The sequence below is a fragment of the Neolamprologus brichardi genome, chromosome 6, assembly GCF_056152115.1.
Source record: "Neolamprologus brichardi isolate AB-2024 chromosome 6, ASM5615211v1, whole genome shotgun sequence".
Classification (NCBI taxonomy): Eukaryota; Metazoa; Chordata; class Actinopteri; order Cichliformes; family Cichlidae; genus Neolamprologus; species Neolamprologus brichardi.
Window position 1 is genome coordinate 664531 of NC_142109.1, and position 26648 is coordinate 691178.

A 26648-nucleotide genomic window follows, 5' to 3' on the forward strand; every position below is an offset into this window, starting at 1 on the left:
CCAATATACCAAAAACAGATGCTAAACCTTTACAGGGTTCTGTTAAAATATTCAAGATATTTGTGTTGTCCAGTTCCAGTGATGGATTTTATGAGCAGGGGTGACAAAAGTACACAAACTCTGCACCTAAGTCAAAGTACAGAGACCTGTAAAATACTCCAATAAGTTTAAGTGCTGAATCACTGTCTTTACTCAAGTAAAAGTGAAAAAGTACAGGCTCTGAAGTGTACTCAAAGTAAGAAAGCAAAAAGTATCTCCTTGAAGGACAATTCCACCACCGATTTCTTTGCATATTGGACCTTCTGCTACATTAATATAATACAACTATGATATTAGTACATTAGGCCTCCAGGGCTAGACAGAAATAAGCTTTAGTAGATTTTCTTAGTGTGCATGCTGTGATCAGCAGACCAGTTGCTCTTTGTGGATTTATACAGCTGAATTCAACAAGATGTAAGCAGATGCTTCACAGCTAACTCGGCTTACTTCTGTTTCTCTCACTAACAGTATATTGTACATTGTCTTTATACCAGACACAGTATAACGATTGAAATTAGCAAATTAATCCAAGGATCATCAGCTTTAAATTAATCTCTATTTCACTTGATGTAACCCAACTCTGATCATGAGCACCACAGCCACTGTGCAACACAGAGCTTCACTGTGAATTCATCACACTAACACAAACTGACCTGTTCATCCGCAACAAAACTACCCAGAACTTTCATGCACATTTGAATAACACAGAGTTAGTATACCGTAGCTTGTTCTGCAGGATGCTTCACAAAGTGAAAAATACATAATTTATCAAAACACATCATATATAGATCCAATATCTTTCTCCAGCTCTGAGTAAACTTAGCTCTCTCTCTTTTCTCTTTTCTCCATAATTAAAAAAAACCTTAATGTTCTGTTTAGCAAGGCTTCCAATAATAGATAGAGACCATAAACTCACCAGGGAAATATTTACTGAGCTCATTGTAAACTGTGAGCCAAGAGCCATTTTCTCATCATGTCTTTATGCAACCACAGAAGTCACCCCTACACAGGCACGTGCACGCACGCACGCACGCACGCACACACACACACACACACACACACACAGGCGCATATATATATGTAGACAGAACAGAGTGAAAACTGCAAGCCAGACCTTCATGTCCAACATCAGTGTCTGACCATCATATTAAACCTTATCGATTAAGAATGGGATGATGGCACTCTTGGTAATATATGTTTGAAAGCAGATGGACAAATACTTTTGGCAATATTCTGCATATACAGTCTATATACAACAATAATAAAGCACTATTTGACACTCTCTGGCTTCATTATTGCCAGGTGTCTCTTGGAAATGAGATGTTAATCTCAATGAGATTTTTAACTGGATAAATAAAGGAGTAATTATAGAGTGATCAGAGTTCTCTTCACATTGGAGTTGGAGTTGATTAAAAGTGCTGATCTTGCATTTTGGTGGCTGTTCACTGTAACCCTCAACAGGAGGTTAAGAGAAATGTCAGTGCAAGTGAAGGCAGCAATCATACAGCTTTCAGAGAAATAGCAAAATGTCTGCAGGGCTAAAGTGACAAAGCTCAGAAACAGAAAAAATGAAGGAAGATGGATTATAAAGTGTACAGGGCTATTTTCCATTCTTAGATTCAGCCAAATGCCGCAAAACTATGGAGAGAAATGTCTGTAACCCTTTTGACACATAATTCTCTAATTTTACAGTGCAAATGGATGTTAACCATTTCAAACAAAGCGACTACTGTGGGCTTTGGGAAGTGAACTGTTTTCATTTTTGTCATTACAGGAAAAAAAACAGAAAAAAGAATAAAGAAAAAAATGAATATAATAATTAGTTGCAGCTCTACACTCACATATTATACTAATTATACTAATTATACTCTATGAGTATAATTAGTACCCGGAGAATATACATTTCAGTCAATGTCTTGTTGTATAATGTTACATTTATTTTGAAAATCAACCTAACGCTGTGACCATACAGGCTGTTATTTTGACAGTCAGTCTTTTATATATTATCAAACAGTGGCAGTTGAATGAGCGCTGTTTAATCCCACCCTAAGGCAGAACCTAGATCACCAATCCTGTTCTGCTTTTACATATTTGTATATATATATATATACACACACACACATAAAGCTGTGTGTGTGTAGGAACACACACAGAAACGAACGATTACGATTCACTGACCCGACATCCTGCCTGTGGCCTCACACTCTCCCACTAACACTGTCATAGACGCACATACACACACACACACATACAGCCTGATCACACAGTTCATCGGAAAATTTGTTATGCCTTATGTCATTTGACGCTTATGTCAATCCGTTTCTTCTTACCTGAGTATTGTTTTCCGTCCGGACACCAGCGAGCTGAGATAAATCCGTTCCCTCTCCTCCATCTCTCAGCATCAGCACCACATACACGCACACCCCCTTGGCGTCGCCATGTCTAAGCTGCAGTGCCACTCACACCGCCCCCTGCTGTCGCGGAGTTTTTTAGGGATTCAATAAGCCAATAAGCTCCCATTCCTAAAGACAAAATATTAGACGTACTTTAAATGTAACAACTATTTCTTCATCCAAAACTGCAACGTTTGTCAATCAATTTTAGTGTATGTAAATTGTAACCTTGTGGACATTTGTTTATAGTTCAAGCCATAGAATTTCAGTTGTGTTAAGCTCTCTGACTGGGACATTGTAACACCTTGATTCTTTTTTTCTTGCCATTTAATTGTCGATTTGTTGGTGTGCTTGGGATCATTGTCCTGTTGCATCACCCAATTTCAGTCCAGCTTAAGTGGTTAGATGCACCTAGAATCATCAACTGCATACTCTTTTTAGAGAGAAGGGTCTTTCTATTGGCAACCTTGAACTCCGACGACCTTTAACATTTAACATGCTAACTAAGGCCTATAGAATCTGAGATGTACGTTCTGTTTTTTGAGCATCGTACAGTCTGACTTTGGGGTGAATTTACTGGGACAGCCACGCATCTGCTCCAGACCAGCAAACTAAAGACCACCAAACTTTTATAGGAGGTGCTCACATTTACTGATGATCATTAAATTAAGTGCATTTACAGGACGTGACTGCCACCTAACCCTCTTATTTCTTATGAAAGCAGTAAGGTTGTACTTATTTTTTCACAGAACTGCATAAAGCACAGCAAAAACTCCTTTTCACAGGACTGAGCTACAAAGTGAACATATTTCTAGCTAATAAACAAACTATGACTCCCTGATTTGTTTTGATGTGAGTGTTGGGCTTGAGGACAGATGAAACAATCACCAACCTGTCATCCATTGCAAGACATCACAACAACTTAACACGTTAGGTTTGGCAGGCTAACCATATCGCTAATGGTCATCTCCTACTTTGGAAATAGACTCTTTCCTTTTTCTTTGCAGCAATAAGGAATTATACATTAGGCAGCATGTGTTGTATGCTGGGCATGCTGAGGCTCTTTTAAACAACTGGCAACACTGAAGAGAGCAAACTAATCTGAACATCGTGTTATAATTTAGCAGTGATTACATGTTTTATCGTACTCTATTTCTGGCAGCAGTCACCAAGAAACCTACCCACCTCCTGAAGATTCTCACCATAATGAAGAATGCATCAGGAGCAGAGTCTAAGAAAGATATCAGCCATATAAGAGAAAATAGTTCTGGTTGACACTAACTATGGTTCTTATTAATTAGCCTAGCGGGCACAGCACTTTTCCAAATTCCTCTTTCCGCACTTAGTTGTGAATGCGTGTATTCTGTGGTTACAAATTTGTTAACGCAAATAGAGAACAACACATACAGTAACTTTACATTTGCAGGGGGATGATGAACATGATATATATATATCTATCCATACTTACTCACTCTCTCTCACACACACTCCAAAAAATCCAATCTTTTTTTTTTTAATGCAGATGTTAATTATCGTATGTGTGACTGTTCGTGAAATGTTTATCTGGGTAGGTCAGAGTACATATACACATAAGAAAGAATGATGATGAAGTCATTCTTTCTACTTTTCAAGGGGCATCAACATATTTTCCAGCATATTCCAGGGATTAGGCCTCATTTGCCAATTTTACATATTGCCGTCTGTTGTCTGTTTTCACACACATATAATCATTGAGTGACATCGTACTCTTTATCCACAGGGTTTAATATGATGTCTTCCAATCCTTTGCAGCTCAGGGGAAGGCTTCCCATAAGGTTTGGGAGTGTGTTTATGGAAATTTTTGGCCAGTCTTCCAAAAGCACCTTTGTGAGGTCAGACACTGATGCTGGACGAGAAGGCCTGGCTCACAGTCTCCACTGTAATCATGGCAAAGGTCAGAAAGCTGTGCGGTTCAGTCAAGTTCTTCCACACCAGCTTCACTCAGCCATGTCTCCATGGACCTAGTCCTGTGCACTGGTGCACAATCATGTTGAAATGTTGAAACAGGAAGGAACCATCCCCCTATTCCTACCCACAGAGTTGCGAGCAGGAAAGTTTTGGAAAATGTTTTGGTATGCTGAATTATTAAGAGCTCCTTTCACTGAAACTACGGGGTGCCCCCCCCCCCCCAAAAAAAAAAACAGACAACAGTAACAAAAAAACCAAAAACAAATAAATTATCTCCCCTCCTTCTTTACACTTGGCACAATGTAGTCAGACAAGTAGCAGTCTCCTGGCAATTGAAACCCCAGACCTGTATATCAATTTGGCAAACAGAGAAGTGTGATTCGTCACACATACTTCGCATTATGCTTGTATTGTAAGCCTAGTGACATTTTTTTAAACTGAAAATATATAAAATATACATATATAATATATAGCTTCAATTAAGACTTTTAAAAAACAAAGGTCTAAAAGCATTTTTGAACAAATCTGTGCAAGAATTCTTTATGTGAAAATTCTTGTTTTCTTGCATTTTTACACAAAGATACAGGACAGAAATATGAACATTTAACACTAGATATGACTGATTAGCACCCAATCATATTGTTTATCCAGTGCAGTGTGTCAACATCAGATTTCAACATTTCTGAAAGTGTAAAATGACTACAGTTTGTATCCATTCATACATGTTTACAAATGCCTATGCATGGCTGAATAAGGGATTTGCAAAGTTCTCGTTGCCCCGAGCTTCAGGATCGTCATTCTCAGCAAAATCTTCAGGGTCCAGATCAGCCTCAAATATCCGCTGTAACAAGGCGTCCACTGTTCGATATCCTGACACAAAACACACACACTTACATAAATATTGTCTCTAACAAACAAGAGCAAGTTTTTATTATTGTCTGTCCTCAAATACTTTTTGCATTTCTTCCTGAAGGGAACAAGAATGCCTGATGTAAAATTAGTGACAATCTATTGAGCAAATGTTCAAATTAAAAGTTCGCCAAAAGTGTTCCTTCTCTTTTTTTATCTTTTAAAAACCACCTTCTGTCTCCACTTGTCAACTTACTTTTTGAAGCAATTTTAAACATCAGGGACGGTAAGTTTGGTTTTGCTGACTGGCTGCCTCCCAGGTCATTGTCAATAGTTTCCATGGCGTTCACCAAGTTGTCCTCCATCGTCTCCCTGGTTAACAAAAAAATACAGATGATCAGGCAGAAATATGAGAGTGATAATCAGAGATATAAAACAGCATGAAAGATGTGCAAGATAATCATAAGAAGCCATGAAGCCAAGAGTCCATTAGACATTGTGCATAACAGAGGTTGAAAATTTGCTCAACCCAGAACGTTGAGAGCGCAGAGGGCAACGTGACTATAGCGGCAATGATCAACCAAGCTGATCATTTACTTAGTCATTCATTTTCATTTCATGTGCATTTTCTTTGATTTCTTTGGAGAAAAAACATGAAGTTAAGAGACAGGGACCACATTGTCCAAATGATTTTTTAAATGATGTAAATGGTAAATGGACTGATTATTATTTAGTGCTTTTCTACTCTCTCGGAGTACTCAAGCGCTCTATACAACATGCCGCATTCACCCATTCACACAAGCACTGTCTTCTACTGCTCACTAACTACCATTCACACACATTCATACTCCGATGGACGGATCGGAGAGCAACTTCGGGTTAATATCTTGCCCAAGAATATTTGGAATTCAGACTGGGGGGAGCCAGGAATCAAACCATCGCCTCCTGAGCTGCAGCCAGGAACCAACAACAAAATTTTGTGCTACTTGGTTTCAACAAAAGAACTGGCTAAGAGCAAGTCTAAGCACACCAAAAATAAGCTGGATCTAAAAAGATATCAAACAAAATTATGAAACATGCAAGTAGCAAAAGTCCTACTGGAAATGGTGTAGTGCTATTAATGTTAGGTCCAGGTGACATCGTACCGCTTTATTGGCACAACGAGCTGATTCACTATCACTAGGTTGACCAGTTCTCTTGTTTGGATGGCCAGTGAGCTGATTATCTTTCAGACACACAGGTGTCAAGTACACCTCTAAAACTAGTCAAAATCCACTGCTTGAAGAAAAAATTGCAGACACCATTTGTGTGTGAGCTGATGACACAACATATACAGGATGTTTAAGCTGTTGTGCAATTGTGCTCAGGTACACTACCAGTCAAAAGCTTGGACACACCTTAGTTAATGGTTTTTCTTTGTTTTCATTGATGTCTTCAATGAGAATCTACAAAACTATGAATGAACACATTTGGAATTATGTAGTAAACAAAAAAGTGAAATAACTCAACATGTTTTATATTTTAGATTCTTTAAAATAATTCAATTCAATTCAATTTTATTTATATAGCGCCAAATCACAACAAAAGTCGCCTCAAGGCGCTTTATAGATACAGAGAAAAATAGCCACCCTTTGCTTTGATTAATACACACTGTTGGCACCTGAAATGGTTTTCCAACAGTGTTGAAGGAGTTCCCAGAGATGCTGAGCACCTGTTGGCCCTTTTGCCTTCACTCTGCGGTCCATCTCATCCCAAACATCTCGATTGGGTTTAGGTCAGGAGACTGTGGAGGCCAGGCCATCTGGTGCAGCACTCCATCACTCTCCTTCTTGGTCAAATAGGCCTCACATAGCCTGGAGGTGTGTTTGGGATTATTGTGCTGTTGAAAAATAAATGAACGCAAACCGGATGGGACTGCATGTCGCTGAAGGATGCTGTGGTAGCCATATTGGTTCAGTGTGCCTTCAATTTTGAATAAATCCCCAACAGTGTCACCAAAAGCGTGCCCCCACCTTCACACCTCCTGCTCAATGCTTCACAGTGAGAACCAAGCACATAGAGACCATCAGTTTACCTTTTCTGCATCAAACAAAGACACAGCAGGTGGAACCAAAGATCTCAAATTTGGACTCATCAGACCAAAGCACAGATTTCCACTGGTCTAATGTCCATTCCTTGTGTTTTATTGGCCCAAATAAATGACTCCTGCTTGTTGCTTTTCCATAGTTGTGGTTTCTTAGCAGCTATTTGAACATAAAAGCCTGATTCAAACATATGTGTCTGCTACTGGAACTCTGTGTGGCTTTTATCTGGGATCTAATTTGAGGTGCGCTGTTAACTTGTGATTTCTGAGGTTAGCGACTTGGACGAATTTATCCTCAGCAGCAGAGGGGACTCGGTTGGTCTTCCTTCTCTGTTGAATGAGAAGGTGTGTCCAAATTTGACTGGTAGTATACATCACTTTAAAAAAAAAGATTGCTGTGTTTCTCGCCTTTAGTCAGCAGAACTGCTAAGAAACTTGAAAAACTCCATAATTAGAAGCCCTAGTCCTCTAATTTTTAAAACAAGCTCATCACATTGCCTCATGCATACTTTGACATGTGTGAGAGAACAGCAGTCCTGCTGCATTATCAGATTGAACTGATTGGTGTGGCAGTGTACAGAGTATTTTTTGCCAGCAACTCAGCATTTTTGCAGTATTTCTCTCAACCCCTCTAAGAGAACCATAGTCCTAGATGAAGTGTGTGGCAGGAGGAGCCCAGTGTCAGGGCAAACAAGGTGGACCCTTCAAACTCACACCGTCCACACAGTGTTTCAACACACAGAGACACTGAATCGGTGTTTTGAAAACATTTGGAAAGCCTTGAAACAATGGGTCAGTTCAAATCGCCTGACAGAATCAAGATTGGGTAGGATGCTGTGGACTCAGTAGCTGCACAGTAATGTGACATACTGATGGAGCAGTCAAAGGCTCGCTTTGAGAAAGTCCAGCACTTAATGCCATTTGTTGATTCCCAGCTGTTTAAGGAAAGTTTCTGCCACACAATATCTGGCTCTCTCTTTCTCTCACGCTTTGCTAATAGTAGAACATCATTATTTCTTGATGCATTCTCAATCATCCAGGAAAATAAATCTCCAAAAGTTGATTCTGTTCATCTGGATGTAGCGTTTTCTGGGAGAAACGTTTTGTCACTCATCCAAGTGACTTCTTCAGCCTCAGCTGTCTGCAGGTTTCCCCAAATCTTATAAACAGCACATTTGCATAATGACTTAAACCAGACCACTGAAGGAACAATGGGCTGGGAGGTCAGTTCCTTAATCTTAATTATGCAAATTCTCATGACCATTGATCAACAACCACTGATCAGAGACCACTGATCAATGGCCATGAGTACCATTCACAGAGTTGGGGAATGGCTGCAATCACAGCATTGTAAGATGGCGAAAGATGTACCCTTAGGCCCCTCCTCGATTCAGAGATGGTCTTTCCCTTTTCACGTAAATGGCCTCCTTGACTCCACGCTCAAACCAGCGTTCCTCCCTGTCCAGGATGTTACATCCTCATCATTGAAAGTGTCCACTGGCCTGTAGGTGTAAATAGACTGCAGAGTCCTGGCCTGACGAGGTGGCTCTTCTGTGTTGTGCCATCTGCTTCGCCAGAGGTCGTTTGGTTACCCCCGATGTATAAATCCTGAGTGACGAAACGTTTCTCCCAGAAAACGCTACGTCCAGATGAACAGAATCAACTTTTGGAGAACATCATTATTCTTAATCAAATATATCACCAAAGTACACGTCTGATTGATATGTTAAATGTAGTTTGAGGAGTGAAAATGACCGTTATAGTATAATATAGCATGTTAGCAATAACACACAAAAGAAGAAAATGTTTGAGGTGATTTTGAAGTTTAAAGTTAAATCCTGTGCTACATGATGTATGTGGAAAAGTCAGACAGCTAGAGAGGATGATGAGGTGTGGCTGCACACTGGGTGGTTAGATGGTAGTCATGTGATTGGATGTCCAATCCAGCCGGTGTGTGTTTGAAGGTTGCACCTTGTTTGGTCACAGCTGACTATCATCTCTTAGTTTGCGACCTTGCTCCAATTTGCTTGGTTCTTCACATATTGCACGTGTTATATTGAAATGGACTGTGTGGCAAAACAAATCACACCCATCAATGCTATTTTGCCTCAATTTGTAAATCTGTTTCAAGTGTTGCTATAACAAGGTGGTGCTGTAACGTCCTATCAGGGATGTGACAGTGCAGGTATTGGGGTTGTGAATTATGTGTCACTCTCTGCCAGGTAACATACTGTGCCACAGCAAGCTCCAGTTCTTCAATCTTCCTCTCCAAAGATGTCTGCAAGTCACTTTTATCCACAGAGTACTCCACAAAGAACGCCTCAAGGACAAACGCCACGAAGATACTGAAAGACAAGAACAATCGCATGCAACATTTAGCAGTTCTTATCCAGATTGTATAACTGCATGTACTCAGAACAACCACTTTATCAGTTTAATATCGAAGACATTTTTCTGAGGCAGAACCGGGACCATTTATATTTCCATGATATCAAAGAACATTTTAGGATTCTAATTTGTGATTTTTTAAAATATCACAAGCTTTTTCTTCTATCGTGCTTGTAAACGCTGGGAAAACCAAGGAGTTGGTGGTGGACTTCCGGAGACGCAGACCCCCCACACTGACCCCGGTGAACATCCAGGGAGTGGACATTGAGATAGTGGACTCTTATAGGTACCTGGGTGTTCACCTGAATAATAAACTGGACTGGAGCCACAACACTGATGCTCTTTACAGGAAGGGTCAGAGCAGACTCTACCTGCTGAGGCGGCTGAGGACATTTGGAGTCCAGGGAGCGCTTTTAAAGACCTTCTATGACTCTGTGGTGGCATCTGTCATTTTTTACAGTGTTGTATGTTGGAGCAGCAGTTTACTGACAGCTGAGAGGAAGAGGTTGGATAAACTCATCAGGAAGGCCAGCTCTGGTCTGGGATGCACCCTGGACGCAGATAACATATCTGATGGACAGTCTCCCACCCCATGCATGTAAATGTTGCTGAACTGCAGAGCTGCTTCAGTGACAGACTGCTGCGTCCTCGATGCATGAAGGAGCGTTTCCGCTGGTCCTTCCTCCCTGCAGCTGTCAGACTGTACAATCAAAACTGCTCCCAACAATCATAGATGTTTACATCAATGCTGTAACTGCAATAATTTAATCAACCGATTTGCACTATAACCTGGGTTTGCCTCTTATCTGTAGTTAATTTAATAACATACAGTACTCTGTTTATAGTAACTATTGTCTTTAATGTAAATATGTAAGAAAAATTGTGTATGTTTCTGTTCTGTGTCCTGTTTGTTTGTATATTTGTCTTTCTGGCTGCTGTTACAACCAAATTTCCCCTTGTGGGACAATTAAAGGATTATTCTATTCTACCAAAAAAGTCACACAAAATCTAAAACTTTGTGTATTATATATGATACACACATCCCACTTTGAAAGCCCTCACATTGATACATTAATCCTGTAAGCCTTTACACTGATCATATTCTACTTTGGGGAATTTCAACATAAATGAAACAGTGTTTTGCTAAACCTTTTCCTTACTTTATGGCACTGACACTGCTACAATAGTGGCCACTATTAATAAACATGGCTACTGTTTAAATAAAGGTGTCAGAGTAGGCGGAGTTATCAACGCAAGATAAAAGGCGAGGTTTAAAGGTGGATGGGATGATAAAAAGGTGGTTTAAATGGAGTTTTTCACTTAAAGAGAAAGGAGCTAAAATGGATATCTGAGGGACTGCAACAGGTAATTAATATTTTTGAACTGTGAATCAGTGTTGCCTACTTCTAGGACTCTGTTTGAGGGGAAAACTCTACTTTTATAGAGTTCTGTGATAAAACACCCAGTGCAACTCACCTTCAAGCATCTAGTGGTTAAAATGCGTCAGACGTAAATATAAATAATTATACATATTCTTCTAGATTATGGGAACAGCAGGACTTGTTTTTGTGGCTGACACCACACCAGTGATGAAAGTACGACACCATTAGCCTTACTTGAGAATGACGATGACGACTATGATGTGGAAGAGGACAAAAAAGATCCTGGCCGAAATGTGGGTGACGGTGGCAAAGCCGCTGCTGAGAAGTGGAGTCTTGTTAAGAAATGATAACAAACAGGAATCAAACCTGGCCAACGCAATTATTCTCAAACATTTCATAAATGTGGCAGAGGATTTTATTTGCAGTAGAATGAAAGTCACTGAGAAAAGAAAAGGGGGAGTTTTTGTAGTTTTGAAGACGTCTTAAAAATTCAAATCGCTGCTGGTAATTGAAAACAAGAGATTAAACACAGAAAATGCTGAGACATTCAGCTAAAGGATATCATGCCATTGGTTGACCACGGTAAGCTCAACCAGCAGGATGAAGGAGGAGACCACATCGTTGAAGTTATTCCTGCAATAGTTGAGCTTTGCGAAGTCTGTTCCATTCAGCAGAGGATTACCACAATATGCCTTTGCTGGATCGGTGGAGCTCTGTTCATAAAACGTCACCTTCCTTTTAAACAGCTCCATCCCCACCATGGCAAAAATGTAGTACACCACCTGTGGAGGAACACCACAACGGACAGAACCATCTTCACAAACATAATGTCAGCTTCAGTTTTCAGACCCCTCAGCAGGTTGAGGCTCTGCATAACGCAGCGTTTGTAGGTTGGCTGGTCCTCACTATGTTTTAGAGCAGGTGTGGGCAACTCCAGGCCTCGAGGGGGGGTCTCCTGAAGGTTTTAGATGTGTCCTTGATATAAAACAGCTGATTCAAAGGGCTAAATTAACAACATGTCTTGTAGTTCTCCAGAGGCCTGGTAATGAACTAATCATTTGATTCAGGTGTGATGACCCAGGGTGAGATCTAAAGCCTGCCCGACACTGGGCCTCGAGGCCTGGAGTTGCCCATCCCTGTTTTAGAGTGAAGTCTCTACTGAAGGTTGCCCTCATATTGGTGATGGATCTTTTAAGACAGAACCATCATTAGGGCGGCTAACATCAGCTGTGCTTTGTTTTAGTGTTTGTTAACAAATGCTACTATGACAAACCAGCCTGCTGTCACAAACTCACAATGATAAGCTGTCCAAATGTGAGGATTGCTGGTCCAATCCTGATCAGGGTGTTGATGATTGTACGAAACCTAGCAAGAAAATAGACCTCACTGTTAGTAAAGCAACATGCCTTCCTACTGTCCGTTTTTCATTTGATGCATCTAAGGATTACTGCAGGATCACCACAAATACAGATGATTTGTATACAAGGAAAATGAATAAGTTAAGAAATGTAGTTAAACCTTTTGATGCTGTCCACCACCCGTATCAGTCTGAGGACTCGTAGAATGAAAACAATGTCCAAGATTTGTCGGCTGGAGAAATGACTCGCTATAATGCAAACGGGATTAACAAATTAATGAATTAACAAAGGCCAATAGCTTGTGTTTTAAAATAGTTATTGTGATTGACAGGGACATGAACACTCAAAGGAAACATTCAAAGATGTATCTAAAATGTGAGTAATTACGTTTTGTTGAATTGTACTATCAACAGTTCAGAGGCCAGAACGGCAGGAGCGTTAAAGGCTAAATCATGAAATCCTTTTTGGGGGAAAATTGAGCATTTATACTTTAGTATTTTATAACTCAATTTTCAAAACTGTTTAAAAAAAAAAAACAACAAACTTGTGAATTTGCATATCCAAAGTTTTAATTTGTATTATATTAGTTAGTCTGCATTTTTTGTTTGTTTTGTTTGGTTTAAATTGTACTGCACAATTAATGTAGTTGTGTGTGTGTGTGTTTGTGTGTGTGTGTGTGTGTGTGTGTGTGTGTGTGTGTGTGTGTGTGTGTGTGTGGGGGGGGGGGGGGGGGGGGGTGACTACATTACACTTGATGACTCTACCATGGCGAAATTTGTCTTTATAGCTACACCGTGTAATTTGTTATTGTTGTAGTCGCATGTTTGTTTTCAGTTCAGTGATTTTTTGCCTCTGTTCCTGACTCCATGCTGGTGTGTACATTCAAAGTGATGAAACAGATTGCATTAAACAAACAAACAAACAAAAAGTGATGTGCCAGCCAGATGTAAATTTGGCGAGGGTTAAGTTTGACCTTGATTTTGACCCTGTTGGAACAAAGCTTAACATTAATTAGAAACTCTTACATGACTTCATCACAGAGTTTACGGTGGTGGCAATAAGAGCAGAGATGACAATGATTGTGTCAAACCTGAAGACAGAAAACAGAAATAAAAAAAATTCAAACTTTAATTTAGACAGAAATGCGATGAACGAAGATGCTGAAAACAAAACCCTTTTTTCTTATGGCGTCAGTCTGACACCACCAACGTGTCACAAAACACAAATATACCATGAATGTAAATAAAACGACCTTTTTCTCAGCATCAGTTAAGTGTGAGAAAATCTTCATGTTGTAAAAGAATCAAAAGATTTTATCTTTTGTATTCTTATCCAAGTATTTCAAATTTAAGGAACATTAAAACTAACAAGCACATGCAGGGGGCTGCAGAGTGTGGAAGCAAACAAGCAGCTTTCATTCATGGACTGGATCCAGGTCTAGCAATTCATCCAGAAAATATACAAACACAATGCTGAATATTTTTTTGACTGAAGTTATCGCAGCTTCACTGGTCAGTAGCACATGTAACACTACTGTAAAAAAGAAATGATAGCATAAGAAACAATGAAGACAAAAACTATTTCAAAAGCTGCAGCAAGAAACCTTCAGAAGGATCAGAGCTTAAAACCCCAGTGGCAACTTTATTAGGTGCACCAAGATGGACCTAAAGACAAACCTATTGTCATTCTACACACACGCACAATAATATCATACCCAATAAAGTGGCCACTAAGTGCAAAAAGCCATGAAAATGAGGCAATTAACTGGCAAATACAGTGAGGAACATGAGTATTTGAACACCCTGCAAGTTCTCCCACTTAGAAATCATGGAGGGGTTTGAAATTCACATTGTAGGTTATTTGTATTGCACTGCTGCACATAAGTATTTGAACACCAGGCAATCAGCAAGAATTCTGGCTCTCAAAGACCTGTTGCTATGCCTTTAAAAAGTCCACCTCTACTCCACTTATTAATCTAAATTAGTAGCACCTGTCTGAGCTATTTAAAGACACCTGTCCACCCCACAGTCAGTCAGACTCCAACTACTACCATGGGCAAGACCAAAGAGCTGAAATGCTTATGTGCAACACAAATAAATTCTTTAAAAAAAAAAAATCATACAATGTGTTTTCCTGAATTGGTTTTTAAATGCTGTCTCTCACAGTGGCGCTACAATGTGAATTTCAGACCCCGCCATGATTTCTAATTGGGAGAACTTGAGTGGAGTGTTCAAATACTGATGTTCCTCACTGTAATATAAACTAAATTTAACTGAAAGTTGGGTTTGTTTTTTTTAATAGAACATTAAAATTGTAGTTTTTAACATTTTTTGTACATTGTACCATTTTACCATGTTTTGTTTTGAGCTTTTCTTTTCAGTTTAGTTGTGAGTGGATCTGCCTGCTTTAGGTTTATCAATTACATCAAAAACTAATATTTTCACTTTTTCTGATTAAACCGAACTGAAGTTCATTTGAAGTTCAGAAAAGGTCTACAAATGTGCACATTTGTGGATTGAATTCAATGATGGTGATTTTCAATATTCAATAGAGAAATGTCCCTTTTGTACAAAGACGTTTCAGTCTGTCCAATTCTTGTTGTTCTTAAATTGTCACACTGTCCTTTACACACTATTCAAACACAATCAGATTTCCCAGTGTCATCACTTGAAGTTATCTTTGTAGAATTTTTATTGAACTTTAAGGTTTATATAACTTTATATTTTGTTTTTACTTTTGACATTAAACTAAGCTCCATCATTAGGAAAAGTTCACTTCCCAAAGCTTAAAAGAGTAGATAAACAACCCGCTGAGCATCAGTGACTTGGTCGAAGCACTTGAAGGCGTATGAAGGTAAAAGAAGCGGCTGATAATGTAAAAGAAACATTAAATCATGTCACATACCTTGTACTTATAATCTGGGATGTAGATAAGCTGTGTGAAATTCATGCAACACAACTTGTTGATCTTAGATTTGATTCATTTAAATACTTCCATCCAAAATATATTTTACATATTTTAAGAAATTAAACACACAAATACAGTACATGTTAATTTATAAATGTCTACGTAAGGTTTTTGTGTATTAAGCAAGCAGACTTGGATTACACTGTTGGTTTTGATCTGCACAGTAGATTTTTTTTGTTTTTTAAACCATCTGCCTCACTGAAAAAGCTTGATCGCACCCATGAATGATGGTGCTGTGTAATGTCTGGATCTCTGATTCCACATGAACACCTGTTAAAATGTACCTTAAGCTGTCTGTAGATAAATCAGTACTGGGGATTCAGAATCTTTGGTGAGTAAAGACAAAGTGTCAAAAGCACATTAATGACGTTATAATGTTATACACTTGTTCTCACCAGTTCCAAAAACTGTGTTTGGAGAAGAACACTCTGGGCTCAAACACATACAGCTTCAGCAGAATCTCCAGAATATACAGAGCCAGAAAAGCCCACTCTGAGTTCGCAATCATTGGATTCTCCTCATCAAGACCGATGAAAACAGCATTCACCAGTATGATCAGGTCATATACCATAACAAAGGCCCTGGAAAAGAACACACATAGTTCTGTGTTTGTAACTACTTACATCAAAATCAGAGAAAAAAGAAGGCTTCAAAGTTGAATTTGTATCTTACCGGTGTTGGACCAGTTTGCATAGGAGTTTGCTGGGGGCTGACTGGTAGAGGGAAGGGCACAAACTTTGAAGTGGATGAGGTCTTGACTTAATTGTTATTATTTCAATATTCAAGAGGTCAGCAAGCTGGACAAATGCCACCTTACCTGTAAAATAATCATCCTAGAATTGTAATCAAAAACGTTACAAAAATATAAAAACTTAAACTTTTAAATGAATCATCTAATGCAGGGGTCGGCAACCCTGGGCACACGTGCCAGCTCACGCGAAGGGTGATGGCACGACCATTGCTGGGCCCGGTGGGCCAATGTGATTTTTTGTTTTTTTGTTTTCTGTAACGGCATGAACAATGAAAGGTGGTGGATTGGCCAGATGCTGGCCGATGCGTAAAAATAACTCAGTTGTTTGGTGGTAGCTATGGCGGAGCTTCCACAGAGGCCAGTGGGTGGATGAGGGAAAGGAGGAGGGAGGAGGCAGGAGGAGGAGAGATGGAGAAACAGGTTTACCTTTTAGGTGACATGAAGGAGTTGAAGGGAAGTTATGAACTGTTTCTGAGAAATAACACCAGGATCCTTTTCTAAGTAGCTGACAGCTGGTAACTGTGCAGAGGCGGGTCTAGCAAAGTTTTGCCAGGGGGGGAGGTAGGGCATTAACAGGGAAAAGGGGGCCACAAATAAATACTTTTCTTTCTTATTCTCATTTCAGATGTCTCGCTTTTAATAAATAATTATCTGAATCTTACAACCAAAGTTTTTATCTGATATAAAATGTATAGAAATCATACATATACCAACGAGACAGTACATCACTGTCACAACAGTATCTGTTTTCATTCAAAGGCTTTATGGCTTTTCCTATAATACCTGGTGGGCTGGTCTCTAGTCAAAATGCCCGGGCCGATTTTTTTGTCCCAGTCCAGCCCTGGGCACGACACGCAGGGAATTAATTTGAGCAGGTGCATTAAAAAAAATAAATGGCTGGGCCAGCGGTGCACATCGCAAATTAGCTCGCATAGACACATTAGTTGTGCCGCTTCTTAATGACGGTATCTTAGCTAACAAGCCCAACTACCAGATTCAACTTGTAATTGGCTAAAAATCACTTTGCCTACTGGTGAGAGGGACGATGCTAGCTGGCAGTTTTTTCGAGCAATGTTGAAATTTCCACTTTCCAACACTTCAAATACTTCAGGAGCTCTTCGCTCAGTGCAGCATCAGCACCACGGAAATCCGTAGACTCGAGACAGAATTCACAATGCGTTTTCGGGACTTTCAGGTGTTTGGACCAATGTTTTCTTTTCTGATCAAACCAGAAAGCTTTAATGAGCAGCTGGATTTGTCTCGCATTAACTGGCTGGACACAGAGGACATCGAAATGCAGCTGACTGAACTGAAAAGCTCGACTCTGTGGGGGTCAAAGTTTGCAGAACTACAAGCGCAGCTGGAATCCACAGCTGTGCGTGTTCATGGAGCTGCATTTTCACCTGCTGGATCTCACTACCTGACAATTAACTGTCTTCAGAACATTGCAGAGGCCTTATTGACAGTATTTGGTTCTGTGTGAGCAGATTTTCTCTCACATGAGTCCTCAGGTAGCCTCTGAATGTTGGACACTCGGAGACCTGTGTCTCTGAGTGGGAGACCAGAGATCACATTAACATGTGTGTCTCTGTATTAACAAACATGCCATATTGGCCCAGTTTATTTTTCTTATCTTTGTTGTGAGGAGACCATAAATAGCATTTGCATTTTCTGTTGTACAGTTCATTTGCTGTTATGGATAAAAAGTCTTTTTTTGTTTCAAAATAGCTGAAAACTATTCACTGATAGCTGCCAACATCTGTGAACAAATATAATTCTATAAAGTTGTTCTATACAGTGTGTAACTGTTAATATGGAGCGTTATTACATTTATTGCTAATGCAATCATATGGCACATTGACTTCTGAGGAAATATTATATGGCACTCATGATCAGAAAGGTTGCCGACCCCTGACCTAATGTCACAACCTTCTGTTTGTTAAATGCAGGAATTGCAGTACGCCCCGCAAAACTGTTTTCATTTTTCCTTCGAGTATATAGCAGCATTTTTGGAAATTTTTCTCCCCTGTGCAAGACTGAAAAATGAAGACAAAATGCCAAAAACTGAAGTAACTCTAACTGCCACTTGAGGCTTGCTCTGCAAGCAAGACTCCCATGTGAAAATGCAAAGTTTTATAGTTTTAGAAAGGATGTCTAAAGCGTAGCACAAAAGTGGTTTTACAGTGAGGAAAAAGAAAACAGAAACAGCAAATTCATGCTATTGCTCAAGTGCAAAGTCACACACACTGCATGTTCACAAAGCAGAGGTTAAAAACCAAGATGCATGGTTTAAAAAATAATAATAAAATAAAAAAAACCTGCATAAGAGGCAGTAGCAAATAACTTGATAGAGACAAAATCATTAAACGAATTCAGGGATAACAACCACACGTGCAGAGCACACACAGAGAAATATGTATAACTGTAAAGATCAATTAGATTTTTTTTTACTTCTTGGGTTGTATAACATCAGATGTTGTGGTTGGTGGAAAAATAGAAATGCTCAATGATAATGCATTTTGACTTCCTTCATGTGGAAGATGAGTGTGAAGACACTGACTCAGCAGAGTATGCAGAGCTGAATGATACTGGACATCTGAACAATGCCTCAGCTTCAAGGATTAGACTGGACTGGTGACAATTTAATGGCCTTTAGGTAGATTTAGGGCATGCAGGCTGTACTCAGTTTACACATGAACACACAAAACTGTGAGACAACCTGGTCACCTACGGCTTTAAGCAATTAAAATGCATGTACGTTTAATCTTATTCATAACCTTACCCTTATTCCAAAGCAAATACAAAATGTTGAGATATTTGTGTAGAATAATAGAAGATGTAATGCAGTTCCATAGTTCATCTATGACATGCAGTCATATTCAGTCGTACAGAGCCAGTCTGGCCTTGAAATGTTGCTAAAATGTAAAGAAGGCAGCATTGCACAGCAGCTTTGTTCGTTTGTCCTCTTCTCATTGCTTCTTAGCTGTGGATCTGGGATCAAACGAACTATTTTGCCAAGTTGCATAGTGACGCACCAGTTTATTAAAAGCTCGACAGAAATTTTACACTTTGCAATGCCTACAACATTATTGACTTTGCCTACTTGCTTAAATTACAATTTCAGGGGCATTAACCACGAGTTTAATGTTTGTCTTTGTGTTTCTTACTCTTTAAAGATCACAAATAGTTATTTCAAACTATATATGACCTTTTAACGTTTTTACATGCATACTTTCATCATGTCATTCTCATTATGCCTTTCTCTTCCAACACTGCTCCCTCCTCTTCCTCCTTATCTCCAACCTCATCTCCTTAAATTAAGTCAAAGCTCTGACACATGAAAATGTACATAAATATGCTCAGTTACTCTCCATATTGTCACAATTACTTGTCAGCTGACTATGTGACATGCAGATTAAACAGCTGACAACAAACTGGCTAAACAAAAATAAATCTCATCCCTTCCATCTTGGGTACTTATAAAGAACTTTACTAAACTCAACTTCCTTAAACGTGTTTTGGATTTAAGGTGTGTATGTTGGTTTGGATATCACTCACCAATGGCCCCTTGGTTCTTGTCATCAGAGACGCTCCATAGTAGCTCTCTGTGAGCATTACTAAGGTTGGGTTGGACCAGTCGGACCAGTTGGTTCCAGCTGGCCTGGGTCACCACTGGCTCGCCGCCCTCCTCCCTTTGCTCCTGTAGAACACCAAATGCTCGCACCATCTTGTGCCTCTTAGCTCTCACTAGCTGCCGTACCTCTTCCTGTTGGAAATGATCATTTTCTTCTTAAATGACATGAAAGGAAATCTACTGTATTCACAAAAGATGTGACAGAAATTTATAGAAAAATAAGTACGTTTAATAAATAATTCCAAGATCCAGGTGCTGCTGTAACAAAGGAACTTTCGGGATATATCTTATTTGATTGAATTGACAAATATTAATCAGATCTGCTTGCCACTTTAACATTTCGGTTGATATAATCTTACATGGCATATAGAGAATTTTGCAAAACCCTTTGCACAGCTTCTCAGGAGGTATGGAAAGTCATTGACTAATCAGACGTTTGGCGGTCAATCCCTGGCTGCTTCAGTCTGCATGTCAAAATACCTTTAGTCAAGATACTGAACCCCAAGTTGTTCTCTGATGTATACATCAGAGTGGCAATGCTTGTGTGAATGTTGCGTGATTTTGTACAATTCTAACGATCCTAAAAGTCAATATTGGCTACAACGTCCTTTATTCTTTACCACGGCCTGATATTTCCTAGGCAAGCTTGCTTGTAGCTTTCCTGAAGTAGTCTTCATAAACAGTTCTCCAGGCTTCTTGGAGGAAATTCCAAAGGTCTTCTTTAGATGTTGGGTGACGTCGTCGTCAAGAGGATCCTAAAGTGTTTTATTAATGTTGAGGTCCTGGTTCTAGGGAGGCCAATCCATGACTGCTTGTGTTCCACCATGTGTTTTTCTAAAAATGCATGCTTTTATTGCATTGTCAGTGTTTTTGGGATCATTGCCATTCTGAAAAATTAAGCCATCACCAAAAAAATGGCCTGCCAGATGGTATTGCATGATCAATCAAATGTGACAGTGCATTTTTATGTACATAGTTTCATCAATTTTGACAAGATTCCCAACACCACCGGCTGAAACGCTCAAACTAGCACAGAACCTTTACTGTGGTTTACAGATGGCTATAGACACTTACTCTACCCCTCTGCCAACTTCCTCTGAACACACTGATTTAAATTAAAAATTTCATTTTGGATTTATGATACCATAAGACCTGTCCCACTGATTTTCCGTTCAGTTTTTGTGGAATGTGGTATAGCTTAGCCTTTTCTCCTGGTTTCCCTCTCTTAAGAATGACTTCTTTATAGCCACGCCTCCACTGAGACTATTTGTAATAAGGCTTCAGTGAACAGTAGATAAATCAAATGCAGGTCCAGATACATCTCTCAAGTCCTGTGTCAAGTGTGTGTGGGGTTTTTTTAAATGCAGAGTGGATCAAAACTTTTGCACAGTATGGTATTTTTTAAAGAAATTATAAAAATATAGAGAACCTGCACAGGAAACGGTCACATGGCTGTACCTTCAAATATTTTTTATAGTTGTTGTATACGACAGCCAGGAAGACGGACATGAAGATGTAAGTGTTGATAAGGATGTACACAATGAAGAAGACTGCGAAGAAGAAGTTGGCGTTGTACGCTGGCATCCTGACAATAACAAGCAGAAAAAAAGAAGTCAGGCTAAGATACAAAGACAAGTAGATACTAATAGAAAGATACTAGAAAAACAAAAAACGGTTAGTGTTCACTTCCTTCTTCTTTTCTGTAAAGCTCAGAGAGTTCCCTCTCAAACCAAGAGGTCAGCGCCAGAAAGAAACACAAGAGTTTGTGTGGTTTGAAGTGCTATCTAAATAACAACACTACTTTTACTTCACAAACAGTTTCGACATACATTATGTCAAATACACCAATAAAAATCTGAGAATTAGGATTATAACCGAGTTTGGCTGAATTGTGTTATTCATGTCGTCTCCTTGCTGTTCAGACATCACGCCTTATTGATCATATAAACAATTCCAGTATTCAATAGGGGTGGGGAAAAAATCGACACTGTAGTATCGTGATATTTTGTTTGCTAATAATGTATGGATACAGGGACAGCAGAAATCGATATTTTGTTACAAAAAAGGTTTTTGTGCTCTGACTTCAGAGCATGTTGATCCTTTTTCTGAGCAAGAATCCTGACATTCCTTCACTGTCCAAATGTGTTTAACTTTTTTTTGGCAGCAATAAACATGACAGTTTAGTTATTTTAATTTAAGACATGTTTTATTTTAATTAAGTTTAAAACTTTTTTTATTTAATGTAAAATTGTATTTTGTTTTAACTTACTTTCAAATTCTTCAGTTGCTGAAGGGGCTGCATAGTTTTCATAAACTGCATAGTTCAGAATAGCTATAATTGTACCAGATGGTTGATTCAGTTAAGTTGGACTAGACTGTAATACAAACCGTTCAGTTTGTCAACAATAAAACTGAAATGAGAGAAAGACTGAGTGTGAGACTTTGATATTAGATAAAATTAATATTGATAAAGTTTACCTTTATGTACAGAATCTGAATATCGCAAAATATTTTTAAAAATTGCAATGATATCGTATCGTGCGTAAAGTATTGTAATAATATCGTATCATGGGATGTATGGTGATTCCCACCTCTAGTATTCAAGGAACACATGCACAACATTGAATGCAACACAAATTCCATTCAGTGGGTTTCAGCTGAACAAAAATTTTAACAGAAATGAGAAAATCTGCTAATTTTTTTAATCAACTGTCCTTTTTCAAATATTAATAGTTGGTTCAACGAGATAAGCACTATTAACAACAGTGCTGTTTCTGTCTTTCAGTCAGAGTCACTGAATGATGTATAAGATGATGTGAAGATGTCCAATTTAGATTAAAAAGACAGAATGTGCATCTGGATGAAAATGTGACATTTATGCCAGTTTTATATGTACAGTATGTGAGATAAAGTGCATCTTAATTGCTCTCCAAATATTTAATCATCTATCAATAATCTGTGAATCTATTTTCATCCATGTTTCATACTCATCTTTGTCTGCTTGATTTTGTTGATTGTTTGACAAAATGCACATAAAACAAAAGTGGAATGAACCAACACTACATTCCACTTTGCAATCAAATGCAAAATCTGACTTCCACGTATTTTCACAAACTGAATCATCTCAAAGTAAAAACTATATAAAGTAACGTCATGCAAACACAATCAGGGATTTAACATACTTTAGAAAAAGGCATGCTTCATGAAGACTGAAATAATTGTAAATTGCTTGATCTCAAAGAACACAAATTGAGATTTACAATACAAACTTACATGATGTCAGGGCTATTGGCCGTGGTGACGAGGACGTACAAGTCAAACATGATTTCCAGGTAGCTGGTGAAATATGGTGTTCCATTTATGTTCGTCAAACCTCTAAAGAGAGAGAGAGAAAAATACATACTCTTAAAAACTATTGCTAAAACTCAAAAATGTCCTCTACTTTTTCACTAAAAACAAAACAAAGCAAAAAAAAACAGAACACATGGCCTCAGTAGAGCCTTTGGGAAAATGCTGACCACTGTCTAACTGTGCCAGGTGTTGTGGCTCTTTGACTGGCCAGGAGAACATGTTTGTAAATGTTGCATAATCTTAAAATCTTTGCTTATTTATATGGATGACATAGCTGGGTGTTTGCACAATTGTCTGTGCAAGCTCATGTTATAAATTACAATTTCACTGGTTGCATCATGCAAGATTTTATTACATAGAGAAAGAAAGAAATCCAGGTAATATATTTCGATTGGATCTCAGATCTTTACATGTATTCAGCTTGTTACAAAATGTCAGAAAATGACAAGTCGGTCAAATCTGTTGTCTGTATGCTTTTGTCCCTTTTGCTCTCATTATTCCAGGCTTCTCACTACACTGCCTGAAAGCTATCATCTGTTACCTACCTGCCTGTTATTCATGTAGAGCGCTTTAGCTTTTGCAGGAAGTGTTTTCAAGTTGCATGGGTCTCAAAGACTCCCAAGTTATATGCAATGTAAATACGGCCTTTTAAAAGATAATAAACAGGCCAGAAAGAAGTCACATATATGGAATGAAATGACTTGAATGATTCTAACTGAAAACAAGTTTAAAGAGAATTTGAAAACAGATGTCAAGAGCCAACCTCAGAATAAAAAGGTACAGCTTTCTCACCGTTTGCCCAGCAACTTCAGCGCCATGAGGGCGAAGATGAGGATACTGAACATGAAGAGCAGGAAGACGTAGAAAATCTGAGGCAGAGCATTACGGATGCTCCTGAATGCTCTGCGGAGCTGAACACAAAGGAGCACACAGTGACACAGTTTTACATGCAAAAGCTCTTTTACCATTGGCTCGTGAAGTCAAACATTTACATGTTTAACAACATTATGTCTGCCTCAAACACTCCACAAATTCCTAACAGAGAAAAACTAAACATGATCCATTGATCAAACGGCAGAAAATTCATGACAGACAAACTTTGAGAGCCTTGATAACGTGAACGCAAACAAATGCTCAAACTCTGACCAGATGTGAAGACATTTTCAAGTATGACTTAAACTGAATTTAGGACCAAAGCTTTCTAAATGTCTGCAAAACATGAGTCGCTTGGATTTCTGGGCAATTTGTCATTTACAACATACATGCATAAAACTTCTGTATGAGCCTAATCACCTCCAGGGCTGAGACTGGGGAAAAACATGCCAAAAAATGTAGTGGTTAGTGCTGTTGACACAGCAAGATGGTTCTTGGTTCCACCACTACTATGTTAGGTTAACTGGTGATTCTAAACTCGCCATGGATGTGAGATAGATAGTGTTTGAAGTACATCGAATAAAATATGCCTATCGAACGGACACGCATAGCAGCTGTAATGGTCCACTTGTGAAAACAGATTTGTTGGAGATTTGCTGCACTGCTGGACAGGACAGGCAAAAAATAAAATAAATAAATAAGTTAAGTGTATAAATAATAGAAGTTTGTTAAATAAGACCTAAAATTCGTTAAATCGAGCCATCTTGTGATGTCTCTGGAATATTTCTTACAGCCAATAATCCCCACAAACACATTACATTTGGTGTCAAAAAACACTGAGCTAATGAAGACGTCATATTTTGAGAATGACCTCCTAACAGGGATGATTTCTTCTTTAACATGTATTCTGATATATGTTATTTCTCTTAGTTTTCTTAGTAACTTCTCCTAATCTTCACTGTAGTACACAAAGTTTCTGAGTTTAACCCTAGGAATGTAATCATAGAAAGAAGACACCGAGACAGTCTATAGTAGAGCCATGAAAAATGTAACCAATGACCTACATTTGACTACAGGGCTTATCCTCACTTTACTTTTAGTGCTTCAAGCCTTCCCATATTAGTTCAGCAGAGCTAGTTCTCTCTAAAGGTGATGCTCATTACAACTGAAATGGATCATCCTCTGGAGAGGATTTAATGAGGAAAAAAAGGAAAAAAATTGAAATGTTCATGGTAATGAAGCTTTGATTACTGACTGTGGATCGTTTAAACATTCAGCCATTACCTGCCGTCCCTCTGTGACGTTGACCAGTAGAAGCGGCCGCAGGACTCTGGACCAGCGAACACCGTAATAATTTGCAGCTTTCAATGCTCCATAAATGATCATATCAACCAAAGTGAGCTAGTCAATGCACAAAAGAACAAAGTCATTTAATGGTAAATGGTAAATAGACTGTCTGTGAAGGTTCTCAGTCATCCAGGTCATCGTAGTCAAAGGAGCTTGCAAAGAAAAGCGTCTGGACTTCTTTAAGTTGCTTGAAGACGTTTCACCTCTCATCCGAGAAGCTTCTTCAGTTCTAAGGTCAAATGGTGGAGAGTCCCAGATATAAACCTAGTGGGAGTATCCCCCCCACAGAGGGACAAAAGGACCCCCTGATGATCCTCTAATCGCCTGAGCCAAGGTGTGAAACTGGGTGTGAGTCCCAGCCACTTCACAAGCGCATGGCACAACACAGAAGAGCCACCTCCACAGGACAAGACTCAGCTGTCCATCTGCATCTTAAGGATAAAGGTCACTCTTTCGAGGATGCCAATGTTCACATTTTAGACACAGAGGACAGATGGTTTGAAAGAGGAGTGAAAGAAGCATCTATGTCCACTGTGAGCGACCATCTTTGATGGTACTCCCACTAGGTTTAAATCTGGGACTCTCCACCATTTGACCTTAGAACTGAAGAAGCTTCTCGGATGAGAGGTGAAACGTCTTCAAGTAACTTAAAGAAGTTCAGACGCTTTTCTTTGCAAGCTCCTTTGGTAAATAGACTGGCTCTTATATAGTGCTTTTCTACTCTGAGCAATCAAAGCGCTTTATACAACTTGCCTCATTCACCCAGTCGCACAAGCACATTTTTCTATGCAAGTGCTTCTAACATTCACACACATTGAAAAAATACCAGCTTCAATGCTAGTATTTACTATCTATTTGCATTTCAAAGAGTCAGATGCAGTTCAAGATCCATATGTCAATACTTAAAGTGTTTCCATGACCAAACTAGCTAGATAAGAATAAACAGGATTATTCTAGGATTAAATTATTTGAGCAGTAGTAGAAGGACAGTCTTCTCTGAAATGAAAATGATTTCATATAAAATACAAACAAAATAACAACTTATTCCAAACATTCCAGAAAATAAAAGGTTGTGCAAGAAAATTTGTGACAGAGCCTCAGAATCACTGAGTCACAAGGAAGCTTTACTACTTTGGTAGTGCTGAGAAAGCAACATCTTAGGCTAAAGGTTGTTTCACAACAAGAGGAAAGCCTTCTCAGCACATCCTGTCTCTGCAGCTCAGCACACGTTAACAGTTTCAGCTTTCAGACCCTAAACCAGGAAGTCCTCTGGGTGAACACTGCAC

At 39.0% G+C, this 26648-nt stretch overlaps 2 protein-coding genes across 3 annotated transcripts in view; both read right to left on the reverse strand.

Annotated features, from left to right (window-relative positions):
- Window positions 1-2469, reverse strand: part of ttbk1a (tau tubulin kinase 1a) — a 56026-nt gene extending 53557 nt beyond the window's left edge. For both annotated transcript variants that reach the window (XM_006806797.3, XM_087841412.1), the window contains exon 1: window positions 2370-2469. In XM_006806797.3, the coding sequence (XP_006806860.2) occupies window positions 2370-2441 (72 nt within the window). In that variant the 5' untranslated portion in view covers window positions 2442-2469. The remainder of the gene's footprint in view (window positions 1-2369) is intronic.
- Window positions 2470-4660: 2191 nt separating this feature from the next.
- The window catches only part of tpcn3 (two pore segment channel 3), a 28325-nt gene continuing 6337 nt past the window's right edge, over window positions 4661-26648 (reverse strand). The window contains exons 5-19 of the mRNA XM_087842426.1: window positions 25300-25416; window positions 23935-24053; window positions 23065-23166; window positions 21250-21376; window positions 19716-19923; window positions 16079-16223; window positions 15802-15987; window positions 13465-13529; window positions 12600-12687; window positions 12377-12446; window positions 11644-11863; window positions 11316-11406; window positions 9543-9656; window positions 5485-5600; window positions 4661-5249 (exon numbers count right to left, since the gene is read on the reverse strand). Coding sequence (XP_087698552.1) covers window positions 5116-5249; window positions 5485-5600; window positions 9543-9656; window positions 11316-11406; window positions 11644-11863; window positions 12377-12446; window positions 12600-12687; window positions 13465-13529; window positions 15802-15987; window positions 16079-16223; window positions 19716-19923; window positions 21250-21376; window positions 23065-23166; window positions 23935-24053; window positions 25300-25416 — 1902 coding nt within the window. The 3' untranslated portion in view covers window positions 4661-5115. The remainder of the gene's footprint in view (window positions 5250-5484; window positions 5601-9542; window positions 9657-11315; window positions 11407-11643; window positions 11864-12376; window positions 12447-12599; window positions 12688-13464; window positions 13530-15801; window positions 15988-16078; window positions 16224-19715; window positions 19924-21249; window positions 21377-23064; window positions 23167-23934; window positions 24054-25299; window positions 25417-26648) is intronic.